The sequence below is a fragment of the Archocentrus centrarchus genome, chromosome 16, assembly GCF_007364275.1.
Source record: "Archocentrus centrarchus isolate MPI-CPG fArcCen1 chromosome 16, fArcCen1, whole genome shotgun sequence".
NCBI lineage: Eukaryota > Metazoa > Chordata > Actinopteri > Cichliformes > Cichlidae > Archocentrus > Archocentrus centrarchus.
Genome location: NC_044361.1, coordinates 26306945 through 26319255, shown reverse-complemented (window position 1 = coordinate 26319255; position 12311 = coordinate 26306945). Strand labels below are relative to the sequence as shown.

At 41.9% G+C, this 12311-nt stretch overlaps 2 protein-coding genes across 3 annotated transcripts; one reads left to right on the top strand and one right to left on the bottom strand.

Annotated features, from left to right (window-relative positions):
- styk1b (serine/threonine/tyrosine kinase 1b) lies at positions 1-5549 on the top strand. The gene is made up of 10 exons (XM_030750396.1): positions 1-315; positions 1215-1270; positions 1485-1652; positions 1998-2333; positions 2429-2610; positions 2760-2834; positions 3191-3399; positions 3606-3646; positions 4681-4777; positions 4878-5549. The coding sequence occupies exons 2-10, from the start codon at positions 1216-1218 to the stop codon at positions 5068-5070; spliced, it is 1356 nt and encodes a 451-aa protein (XP_030606256.1). The 5' UTR covers positions 1-315; position 1215; the 3' UTR covers positions 5071-5549.
- Positions 5550-6308: 759 nt separating this feature from the next.
- phc1 (polyhomeotic homolog 1) lies at positions 6309-12311 on the bottom strand. Of its 2 annotated transcripts, none has more exons than XM_030749841.1 (14): positions 12198-12311; positions 11261-11387; positions 11042-11155; positions 10889-10954; positions 10391-10534; positions 10002-10139; positions 9141-9893; positions 8906-9038; positions 8624-8802; positions 8475-8538; positions 8300-8387; positions 7165-7336; positions 6643-6874; positions 6309-6552 (listed from the first exon to the last, which is right to left on the bottom strand). In XM_030749841.1, exons 1-14 carry the CDS (start codon positions 12245-12247, stop codon positions 6401-6403), a joined length of 2412 nt encoding a protein of 803 aa, XP_030605701.1. In that variant the 5' UTR covers positions 12248-12311; the 3' UTR covers positions 6309-6400. The 2 variants fall into 2 exon arrangements, with proteins under 2 accessions (XP_030605701.1, XP_030605702.1); XM_030749842.1 differs by having other exon boundaries at positions 12071-12204.

Below are 12311 nucleotides of genomic sequence, written 5' to 3'. Positions count from 1 at the left end.
ATCAACACTGTCAAAGGAGGAGGGAGAAGGGAAGGAGGAAGAAGGAAGGAGTAAATAGGAGAGGGATATTGTGCAGCAGGTGAGGGTGGAGTTAAAGCACAGAAGGCTGAATAAAGACAGACAGAGCAGCACACTGATCCCCTGAGCCTGACAAACACCTGAGAACAACAAGACAGTGGAGATCTGAACAACACAGCTGAGCCCGGGCTCCACGTTCAGCTGGGAAGATGCATGAAAAGTGCCTGACTGCAGTAACAGGATTTCACTTTTGATTCATTTTCTTTTGGGTGTTAAGAGTCAACTGCAGGCAGCGAGGTAAGGCTTCGAACCCTGTCTTTCTTCTGTTTGAAACACAGCATATCCTTAAGGTGGCAGGGAGGAAGAGAGAGCTGATTAATGCAGATCATGTTAACTTTATGAAAGCAGTAGCAGTGTATCTCTCTGTGGTTGGAGCATTTTATTGAATTTTATGACACACTGTATTATTTTTAGTCCGGGTAGATGAGGCGGTGCTGTTTTGCCATTCATGTTTGCCTTTTGGGTGTGTGGTGCATCACCAGAACTAATATGTAGTAAAAAAAAATGGAGATGAACAGGTTTGGAGATCTTGACTGACGTAACAGGATGATCATGAAGTCAAGCTTCCCTGTGTGGGCACCTGTGTCTGAAAAGTGACATTTAGACATGGAACATAAAGACTGCTCTGTTTGTTAGCCTTTTTTTTGTTATACATCTTTCATTAAAATAGTCCAAAAGTCCCAATTTTTGTGTCAGTGTTTTACCTCTGATGGCCTGCTTATCCAGCTAGTTTGGAGCAGGAAGAAAATGCTCTGTATACATAACAGACAGTGATAGAACATCTGCAGTTTCTGGTCTCAGTTACCTGTTTGGCGACACGTCCTCATACCGATTACATGGAAGAGTCACATTACTATTAACAGATTCTGCTCCAGTAACAAAATGGGTTTCAGGGCTGTCAGGCGATCTGTTATTTTGAATGCTGTAGACCGAATATTTCATCCAATAGCAAAGATTTCAATGTTTTTACTGCTGAGAAAATGTCCTGGCAACTTTAAGTGTGTGAAAGCACTAAAAACCTCCTCAGTATGACGTCTGGTTGGTTATGTGAGCTGTGCATGACCAGTGGGCAAAAGCAAAATTTCCTTACATCTCTACATCTTGTTTTCTGTTTTGTTTTTTTAAATATGTGACAGGATGTCTTCAGTATCAAATGCAGACTTTCAGTGCAAAAAAGGAGACACTGCCTGTGGTAAGTTCACTTCAGTTACTTCTGCTCACTAAACAGGTCTGACCATTTGTGGGATTTGACAAGCCTAACCCTTCTTAGAGAGAAATCATCTGTCATTATCTGAAGATAGAAGATGCAGCCTGCTTGTTGGCTGAGCAAACATACCAGCAATGGCTGCATCTCCACATAGTTACCGTAAAAGCTGACATTTCCCTGTCTATGGTCCCGTTTGCAGAGATCCGAGTATATGAACAGGAGGTGATCGTCGTGCCCGTCCTTCTGCTGGCCAGCTTTCTGGTAACTCTGGTCTTCATTTTATTGCTGCGCTTTTGTCCAGAGAGAGTCGATCGTCTCCGTCCAAAGCCAAAGGAAACTTCCAGGAAGAACCTGCAAGGCATTGATGGTAAGAATCTGAAAAAGATTTAAATAAATAAAACATCAAATATATAAAATGTAAAGTAAATAAATTAAACAAAAAATAATATTAACCAGCTCCTCTTTTCGTTTGAGCTTTTGTTTCCTTTTATTTTATTTTTGGTTACTGCTGTGAGACATGCAAATTTTAACCGTTTTTCAGGAACTGTTTCATTTTATTTTTTTTTAAGCTTGTCTGTTTAACATTTATAAACACAATGTGAACATTTCATAAATTGTTTGTTGTACATTGTAATGCTGTGTTAGACAGAACCCCACTTAAAATATCCTTATACAAGCAACTATTATCATTTATTCTCATCTCTATCTGCAGCTCCATCAGGTATCAATGTTCTGGAACATGAAAGCATGGTTTCAGACAAGCCCAGTACCTACTCCACTTTCCACCCCCCGCACACCTATGTTAACAAAGCATTCTCCCCTTCTGTGGAGACACACCCTCAGCCCCTCAGTCCCCCTCTGCAAGGGGATTTCAAGCCCAATTTCCCTCTGCCACCCCAGCCCAGAGAGTTGCCCCGCCAGAGGCTCCCTGAGTCCTTCAACCTGGTCACGCCTCTGCCTGCTGCCTTCTCCCTGCGCACAGAGTCCTCTGTGTCCCTCTACAGGGCCCGTATGGAAAACAGGAATGTGGTTCTGCGGGTGTTAAATGGTGAGAATTTGATGGAGGTTTGTCTGCAACGTTTGCAGATCTCATTTGATTTTTAGCACAAGATTCAGCAACTCTTTTTTCTTTCTCGTTGACAGACACAGCTGATGCCACAGAAAGACACAGCTTCCTGGGATTCGCATCCTTCCTGGCCCAGCTCGGACCACATCCGTTCCTGCCTGAGCTTCTGGGTGTGGTGTCAATCCGAGCTCCTCTGGTTACAGTTGTGGAAGAGCTGGAAAACAGAGACCTGCTCAGCTTCTTGTGGAGATGCAGAGAGGTAAAGAGCTTCAAAGATGCTGTGTGTGCTACAATGACTTCCCATCAAGCAGCAAATCAGAATGAAAGTGCAATAAAATGAAAAATAAAAATGTGTCTGCCCAAAGGAGGAATTTATAGGAAGATCTGTATTTGTCACTGCTTTCCCAGGCCCATGTGGATCCTCCATGTGAAATGACAGAGAAACGAATATTTACCATGGTAAACCAGGTGGCCTGTGCACTGGTTAGTATACTAATATACAGTATTTTTTAACCTTACTTTCTTCAACCCAGTGAAACATCTTCAAATCTCCATCTAACGATTCACCTGCCTTATCTGACAATCCCAAAATTGTCATTTTGGGTTTTTTAAATCTCATTGTTTTTTTCATTGTAGTTTTTAACTTTAAATTTACATTACAAAGTCCCATAAATTTATAGAGAATTGCCACTTATAATTCTCTTATTTCACCCATAACATCAGAATAAGCTGCTTTAATTGCCTCTTGTTTTAATGCTTGAGGTCAATCTTTCAATATTTACTTAGCTGCACAAACTTGTCCTTTTAATCGCAAATTCCCTGTCATGTTGCCCGACCAGGAGTTCCTTCACAGCAAAGACCTGCTCCACGGAAACATCCGTGCCCATAGTGTCCTGATCAGTAAGCAGTTCACAGCCAAGCTTTGGGGCCTACACGGAGTCTACACACGAAAGAACCCAGGAGCCTCCCAGAAGGAGGATCCAAGCATGAAGAAATGGCAGGCACCAGAGCTGCTGGCCAAGAGGCCTGCCAGTGAGAAAAGTGACATGTGAGTTCTTCTTAGACCTCATTTATTTGTAACTTAATCTTCCACATATGTCTGAAGATATGTCACAAAAATCAAGTACTTTGTTTACGTACTTTGGTGTCCCCTGATAGAGATGTTGCTGCATGAAATGTATGGTCTGTAAGCTTGTTATTAAGACCCTGATAGGAAGATTGTAACATTAATTGCTCCTGTGTGTCCCTCTCCAGCTGGTCCTTTGGGATCTTATTGTATGAAATGGCAACTTTGGGTAAGTTGAACTCTTGTGTTTTAAAATATGCACAGAACCTTAAAAAGTACTTTCTGAATAGACATTTCTAGGGGTGAATATAACAATGTGATTCATCTGTTAGACATGTTCCTATACTCACTAATTTACTCACTTTTATGCAGTACTCTTGGTTCCTGTGGGCAGCTGAAGGCAGAATTTGAAAAAGCGCGAGTTTATGTCACAGTAATTAAGCCAGTGTGGATCCTTAATCTGTAAATTATTTCATTTGATGGAGTTACCAAAGAAAGTCATGCCCACATTTATAATCTAAGATATATTGATATTACAAAATAAAATAAGATTTATATACTTCTTTCTATACACTCGTGTGAAAAGACAGTTTTTCAAGGACTTTGTGTAGTCCTGTGAAAAACTGAGTGCACCCCATGATTCAGTAGCTTGTAGAGCCACAATAAGGTAATTGTTGTCTGTATGACTTTATCAGTCTCTCACATCTTTGTGGAGCAATTTTGGCCCACTCTTCTTTACATGTTGCTTTAATTCTTTGAGGTTTGCAGACATTCATTTATGCACAGTGTTCTTAAGGTCCCACCACAGCATTTCAGTCAGGTTGAGGTCAGGACTTTGACTGGGTCCTTGCAGCACTTTTTCAGCCATTCTGCTATAGATTTTACTACTGTGCTTGGGATCATTGTCCTGCTGTATGACCCAATTTCATCCAAGCTTTAAGTGTTGGACTGATGGCCTCACATTTGACTCAGCAACACTTTTATACTTTCACTTTGGTCTCATCTATACAAAGGACATGGATGCCTGGAGAGTCTGAGATGTAGCTCTTGTTTGTTTGTTTTTTTTGCAGTTTCTCTGAGCATTGCAGTCTGACCTTGGGGTGAATTTGTTAACACACACCTGAATGCTCCAGACCAGCAAACAGCCAAACCTTTGCTTTTATAGAGGCGCTCATTTTTTTTACAGGATTGCACAGTCCTGCGATAAAGATTTCACACGACTGTATACGCTATGGTGTACATACAAATTTCTCGTTTTTCCAGGTGAAGCTCCGTTTGCAGAGATCCCAGTTAATGAGCTTCTGCAGTTCCATCAGCGAGGAAAAAGTCTCAAAAAACCATCCAACTGCTCCAACGCACTGTATGTGTCCAAACTTGAATGACTTCACCGACTAATCGTTCCCATCTTTAACCACTGCAAAAATCACAAGACTTTCTTTCTTTGCCTTTTCTTCTTCCAGGTACACCATCATTAAGAGTTGCTGCCAGTGGAGGGATCAAGATCGACCTACTCTGGCTGAAGTGAGCAAGAAGCTGGTTTTGGGAGAGAAGAGTGCCTCTGACAAGGTCATCAAGGTATCTGAGACAGTTAACATTGAGCGGTACCTTCAAGAAGCAGGATATGGAGAAACCAACAGCTACACTGTTTTCTGATTGCTGCCATTCTCAGCAAAAGCACTTTTAGAAAAAAGAAAGAAAAAAAAAAAACCTTTCAGATGCAATAAAATAGCTTCAAACTCTGGGTATGATCACTCTGGGCAATTAAATTGTTCCTTTTTCATTTTTCATAAGTTAACTTTGGGAACCATTATTTTTTTATTTCTTTCAGTGTGTTTTGTCCGTACCAATATCTCTAAGGTTCAGTTGGAGAAATAAAACCTGTAACAGACATTTGGACCTGTAAACCTGACCAACATACAGCTTCATCCTGAACTTGTGGTTAACTTGATGGTTTGCAAAATCGTATTTGAAGATGCTAATGTATGTTAACAGAACTAATATATATTTTTACATTTTTGCATGATTTCATATCAGGCATAGTTATGGAAATGAAGGACATAATGTAACTTTGCCATTTTTACTATTATAAATTATGTTTATGTGATCATCTATGAGTATGAAAAACTGTTTACATGGACTCAAATGTGAATAAAACTAATATTGCCAATAAAACCAATATTGTGGAGGAACAAAAAAAAAAAAAAGAAAAGTCAGTTCCAGTAACAAGTACTTTTTATTGGTAGTACTGCATACATGTACAGAGAGCGCTTCCAGTTGTTGAAAGAGCAAACCGTGAGAAATACCTATTTTCAGGTAGTTAGGTTGATTAAAGCTTCTAAAAACTACAGTATCCATGAAAAAATAATTCTGATTGTAGTATAAAATGGAAAAGATACAAAACTAAAGTTTTAATAACTAATTAAAAGGCCAGGCTTTCTGAGTGTCCTTTTCTTGATATGATTGAAGCCTGGATTGAACATCTACGGCAAACTATAAGCACAACTACTAAAAAAAAAAACCAAAAAAACAACACAAATATCAACGTAACGGAGTGTTGCTAATCACATCACTAAAGTTAAAGCACCGTCTGAAATACAGCAAGAAGGCAAGGTTCCTTTTTTCGCACCCAAGTGGCGAACTGTTCTAGCACCAATATCTCTATGCTGTCCGATTTGCACAGTTTCTCCTTTCACGCGTAAAAACGCCTCTACTCACAGTGACAGAAGGAAAACCCAAAACACCACTGACATGTATACTTAACCTCTCACCACTCACACATATGCATTCATGTCTTCTGCACATTCAGTGTCCTGAAAGTAAACTGTCAATTTTCTTGTCTCCACAAGACCAATGAAGCGTCTTCACTAATCCCAAAGTTCTCAGTCATAGTCTTTTTTTTTTTTTAAAGAGTCAAAGTGTTAATTTCAGTGAGAAGTCAGCAATGAGAAAACAATCCTGGAATCCTCCTGGAACACTGACCGCATTACTCGCGCAGGCTGTTGATGGAGGCACAGATCTTGAGAGCCGGACCCAGCTTGATGTTCATGGTGGCGATTAGGTGGTCCTCACGCAAAAGCAGCAGCGCCTGCCCGTCTATTTCCTGAGACCGAAACTGGGCAGCCAGCTCCTCACAACCTGATCGACCAGGAGACTCAGTTAGTACAGGAGCCGATAAAGAGCAACATAAGTGACGAGTGAACTGTAATCGGACAGACGACCACCAACCTTGCAGTGAGGAGATAAACCTGAAGACTTCTTCCACACTCCACTGAGAAGGAGTTGAAGACAGGAAACTAGCCCCCTCTAGTGGAACACTTCCAGGAGCTGAGCTGTCAGAATGAGGAGCACTGTGCTCAGCTCTTGAGCAGGAGTGTGAAGAACTTGGGGACAGTGAAGGAGAATCATCTTCTTCCCCATCACTGGATACTTCATCTGAACGACTGGACTCAGAGTTACACTACACACAAAACATTTGATACTATTATTATGTTGTAAGACACAAACCCAACTCAACTGTATAACTCGACACTTTGACTTCTCTACTCTCTGTAGACCAACCCACCTTCTTAAAGAAACTTTATTTTCCAAAAAGACTAAATTTCCCAAAACATCTGTGAATGTTTTCAAATAGATACTACTCAAACAGGTAGTGTATGGCCTTTTTTTTTTTTTTTTTTTTAAAGAATCCGTTAATAACAGAAAACAAGCAGAATACTGTCAGACATCCTTTAAACCTACAGGTCTTACCTTGACAGGCAGGTGCTTGCTTGATATTTTATTAGCGGTGATATTAGAACTGCTCCTGCGAGAGAGGGCTCTACGCTTAGCAGAGCTCTCTGTAGATGCTGGAGTTGATGCCAGCCCTGCAGCGTTTCTCCCTCTACTGGACTTGTAGTGCTTGCTGCAGCTAACATTATATCTGTAAAATGGAAAGCAGAATTACACAGTCAGTACTGAAAAAGACACTATTCTCATCTGTTTGCCTCCCCTGAGTAAGCTTCCAGTGTTACCATTATTTCAAAATAAAAATCACATCAAGGAACAGATGTTTAGTTAATTTATGGGGTTTAATTTAATCAAGTACACACATCTTGCTTAGTCTTGTCAAGTAAAGCATTCAACCAGTCACGAAAAATGTTTTCTGATAACAGTTCTATAAGTAGGCCACCCTGCAGCCAGCTCACAACAACCTGTTTCAAAAGCCTGAGAAACCTACTGGCTGATGGAATCTGCCTTTACAACACTGATATTTGGCTCAAAAAGCATTTCATGCACATCACTTTACACTTCACTAACTTTCTCATACTTTGGTTCTCCAGATCTTTATCTCTGATGGTGTAGATTCAAAATTACAATGCTAATTATAGGCATTTTTTAAATGGCAGAGACTGTCCCTTGACAAAGGGCTATACTGGCCTGTCTTTACACTCAAAGCAGTATTTCCACCACCTTTCAAACTGTCTATTTTCAGCATTAGCTTTCCTCTATTGTGCCACCCTATGTTAGCTAGCTTGAGTTTGTAATTTAACTATATTTGATGTCTTAAATCTTTATCTTTGCTCTCTTTTTAAGTATTCATAAGTATTTTGTTACCACAAAGAAAGGTTTAGTTTATTTAAAGTTTTCTGCAACAACCCTGCAAATGTTTGGCCATCTTAAAATTCAAACTCACTGTAAGCAGTGTTTCTTTGCTTTTGGTTTTACTGTTCAGAGCTTGCAGGTTCTAATCCAACAACTGCAATCACTGGCTTAAACTGTTAAGGCTTTAGCTGGTTTATTCCCAATAACACATGCCTATCCTTGGAAGAGCACACAGAGCTTTAGGGGCTAATTAAGGAGGACAGCACATAGTGTTAATGCTAAGACAGAAAGGAAACTGTACCTCTTGGCACAAGAATTAGTACAGAACCTCTTTGATCCTCTGAACTGGTTGGCTGGTGCAAGGCTTCCACAGTACTCACACTTCAACACTGTAAAGGGAAAGAAAGACTTTACACTATTGACCATACAAACAGCTTAAGAATACCATACTTAATGAATAATAAACCACCACTTACACGGGGGTCCGTTTTCTGTGCAGCCAACCAGGGCAAAATCTCTGTCTTTGAGAAGCCCAGCAACCTGTCACATCAAAGCATTAGCAAAACCTTTCCACATGGTAACCTTCATATTTATTATGTAACTCAGTGTGTGTTATTACACTTACAGGGAAGGGCTCAGCTCCCTCCTGAATCACAAAGCCTTCAATAACATGAGTGAGAACTTGAGGTTTGACGACTGCCTGGGGAACAGGTGCTCTGTCTTTGTCCCCGTGCCCAACTCTTGACAAAGGGAGAGGCAAAGAAAGTGTGGGAGGAGATGAGAAGGTAGCTTCCGAAGGAGGAGCTGGTGAGGGGTGAGAGAGGGAAAATAATGAGCTTACGGTGAGAATTTTCAAGACATGCTACAAATAGTTTATACTTGTATTGGAGAAGACAAGATGACGTACCTGAATCCTTTGTAGGGGCAGGAGATAAAGGAGGAGCCGAATCTTTCATGGGTGCAGAGTCTGAAGATTCTGTTATCTCATTCAAGGCATCACAGTCAAATTTTCTCTTCAGAGAGCCAATAGCAGGCTTTGTCTAACAGCATGGCGGGATTGGGGAGAAAAACCTTGTTACAATCCCTTGTACAAAGACGTCTCTCCCTACACCAAACCAAAGCAGTAAATCCTTTGATCTTACCATAGTACTGTTGCTGGAGGCCGTGCCAACATTCCCGCCAGATGGACTTTCCTGGGCTGTGCTATTTCGTATCTGTGCCAGGGCCACAGCTTGCACATTTCCTGCTAAGCCCTGCCTTGCTCCCACAAGCTGGACAGGGATGTGAGGAGGGTTGTGACCCGCTGCGGTGGCCTGATTGTTGCTAGGTGGAGCTGGGAGAATGGGTGGTGGGTGTCGGGGGGGCAGCTGCACTGGTAAGCGGTGTCCCTGAACAGTCTTGGGCTGTATTGGAACAGGACCTTTGTCAACAGTAGTGGTGGACTGTTGCAGGGGCTGTACTACCAGAGTCTGAGTGTTAACATTCGCCTTTGGTGCCACTGAGCCGATAGGGTAGCCTTGAGTGGAGGTAGGAACATTTGACGTTGGTACTAGGATCACCGGTGCTGCAGAGGGGGCCAGGAGGAGCTGGGAGAGAGGAAGTGCTGGAGAGGAAGTGGATGAAGGCGGTACAGAAGATGCAGGAGTTACAGTCATGGCAGCCTGATTTCCAGTCTTTACAGTCAATGGGTTGGTGGTGGACTGATGTGTAAAGCTAGACTTGGCCATTTGTTGCTGCTGTTGTGGTTGCACTTGTTGCTGTTGAGCTGTCTGTGGGAAATTCTGTTGTTGCTGCTGACCGAGAGGAAAGCTGGAAGCATCTTTCCTTTCTGGAAGCTCAGATTTAACAGCAACTGCTTTGGTAGTGGAAGCACAGTGCAAGGCGAGGTTCTGCACCTGGGAGATGACGGAAGGAGCAGACTGTAGTTAAGGTCAAATAGTTCTTCCTTAACCATTTCTTGGGAATGCATGACTTTAACTAGTGTTTGGTAAAAGCACACAAACCTGATCACTGTCAGACTGGGCAGTGGTAGAAGCAATTTCATGCTGCTGCTGCTGCTGCTGGGGCTGAGTTTGAGCAACTGTTGCAACAGCAGCTGTTGCTGGACCACCAGGCATGAAGATAAGCTGAGAACGGTTGACCTATATAAGAAGCAGTAGAGTTGGTCAAACCTTGTAAATACACCAAATATTTCTGAATGACTACATGAATGATTTGCCTCCATTTTTTCTGGATTTTCTGTCAGTGTGAATTTTACAGAAAAGACACCAACCCTTTTTATTGTGTCATAATAAGGGTTAGTGTCATCTATTGCACTGATGAGTTCAAAGTGCATGCATTTGACAGATTTTTACTTAAAAATGGATATTGTGGATAATCAGGTTTAACGCACTCTAAGGTACATCTGTCCTTGTCCTGCTGAGTTTCCACCCAGCAGCACTGACTGGTTGAGAGTAGTTTTGGTTGCAGAGGTGGCTGGGCCATGAGGACGAGGACTGGACATAGTCCCTCCCGCAGAGGTGGTGCTTAGATTGACCTGGGAGGAACAGATATATTTACATTTTAATTCAAACCTTTCCGCCTGGAGACAAGGAAAGATAGGCAAGGCTGAAATGGTTTGGATGTGCAGAGGAGGGATAGCGAATTATCGGACAAAGGATGTTGAATATGGAGCTCCCAGGTAGGAGGAAGACCAGAGAGAAGGTCCGTGGATATGGTGAAGGAGGACATGCAGAGGGTTGGTGTGACAGAAGAGGATGCAAGGGATAGGGTGAGATGGAGGCAGATGATCTGCTGTGACCACCCCTAAAGGGAGCAGCTGAAAGAAGATGATTCAAAACTCTCTCCTACTCTTTAAGATATAATTAAATAATAATTTGCAAAAACTTACAGTGGTGGGCACTTGGGAGATGCTATTACTTGGAGTATTGGGCTGGCGACTAGCAGCAAGTGTGGCCTGTTTTCAAGGGAGACATGAAAAGATTGACTGTGAAACTTCTATTTTTTGTTGTGCATGTATATTCTTGACATAAACGCCTGTTACCTGTTGCACAGCAGCCAAGTTGTGGAACTGGGCACTATTTGCTATCTGCTGCTGCAGCATGAGCTGCTGGAAGTACTGAGCCGCATTAGGCTGTCTTTGCAGAGCTTGCAGAGCCTAAAAACACCATACATACCAATTAAAAAAACATTTATTTAAATATTACTGTCAGTGTGACATACCAAACATTTATTTTGCTATTATATGCACACATATACTTACCTGTACTGCCTGTCTCTCATACAGTGACATGCGGGCTATCTGAGGTGTATGAGAGTTCCCACTTGTCTGAGAATTTCCATTGGTGGTGCCTGGGTTTTGGTCTTCACCTGCATCCATGTTTGTTGCTCTAAACCAAAAGGCCAATTATCAGAAGCAGCTGTGACAACAGTTTTAACTTTAAATAACTTTAGACGAGCATTTGCTACTCCTCACTGTGGTCACACAGAGGGGGGGAAGAGAAAATAAGGGAAAACCCAAATGATTAGTCATTACATAGAAACAAAGGGGCAGTGAAACTTATAGGGTCCTATTGTTGGGAGTGCACCCATAAAGTTTCCAGTGCATTACAGTTTTTAAAAGTGCAGCGGATTATTCTTTTTCTTATGGGCATATCAGGAGTCTTTACGATCGTGGAAAGCAAAAGCACTGTGGTATTTTATTCAGCGTGTCTGTTGTCAAGATGATAGATGGGTACGAAAGAAAGACCAACATGGAGGAAAAGTTGAAAACAGCAAAGGAAGCTAGCTATCCAGCGGTGGCTAACTACAATGGACTGTGCAGGTTAGCCATCTCTCGACAGGAGCAGAACATACCATAGTTAAAAATGCACTCGGGTATGTAGCAAAAGTCCGAATGCAGAAATAACACATGAAATTAAAGGAGTCGTCGGTTTGACTCAAACACCAAACTAGAAAAACATAAACAGAGGCTAACTAATTAGCAATGCTATCTGTTTTCTGCAAGCAGCTAGCTAACTATCACTGCTGCTACATGTCAGAGCTTATCGCCTTTCGGTGCCCGTCTGTCTACCTCTTCTTGACTTTCCGTCCTTTTCACAGTTATACTGGGTTGTTATTCGGATCTTGGTTACAGCTGCCGACAGCGACAGAGATTTCTAAGGCTTTTGCCTCCAACAAAACCCCGCCCCTATGCTTACGATGCCGTTTTCCTTCTTCTTTGGGTACTCTGCAGGACTGCGAACATCATTAACAGACGGACAGAGTCACCTACAGTCTCAGTGTGTAAATACAAAATCTTCTTGTGGATTTGC

What these genes read in the sequence shown, in the direction of transcription:
- styk1b (XM_030750396.1), top strand. Translation starts at nt 1,216, where the DNA reads ATGTCTTCAGTATCAAATGCAGACTTTCAGTGCAAAAAAGGAGACACT. An exon ending in GGTTCTGCGGGTGTTAAATG is followed by an intron (nt 2,334 to 2,428) that starts GTGAGAATTTGA and finishes TCTCGTTGACAG; the next exon opens with ACACAGCTGATGCCACAGAA. An exon ending in ACCAGGTGGCCTGTGCACTG is followed by an intron (nt 2,835 to 3,190) that starts GTTAGTATACTA and finishes TTGCCCGACCAG; the next exon opens with GAGTTCCTTCACAGCAAAGA.
- phc1 (XM_030749841.1), bottom strand. Translation starts at nt 12,247, where the DNA reads ATGATGTTCGCAGTCCTGCAGAGTACCCAAAGAAGAAGGAAAACGGCA. An exon ending in AGAAGAAGGAAAACGGCATC is followed by an intron (nt 11,388 to 12,197) that starts GTAAGCATAGGG and finishes CTTTTGGTTTAG; the next exon opens with AGCAACAAACATGGATGCAG. An exon ending in AAGGACAGATGTACCTTAGA is followed by an intron (nt 10,140 to 10,390) that starts GTGCGTTAAACC and finishes CTTCTTATATAG; the next exon opens with GTCAACCGTTCTCAGCTTAT.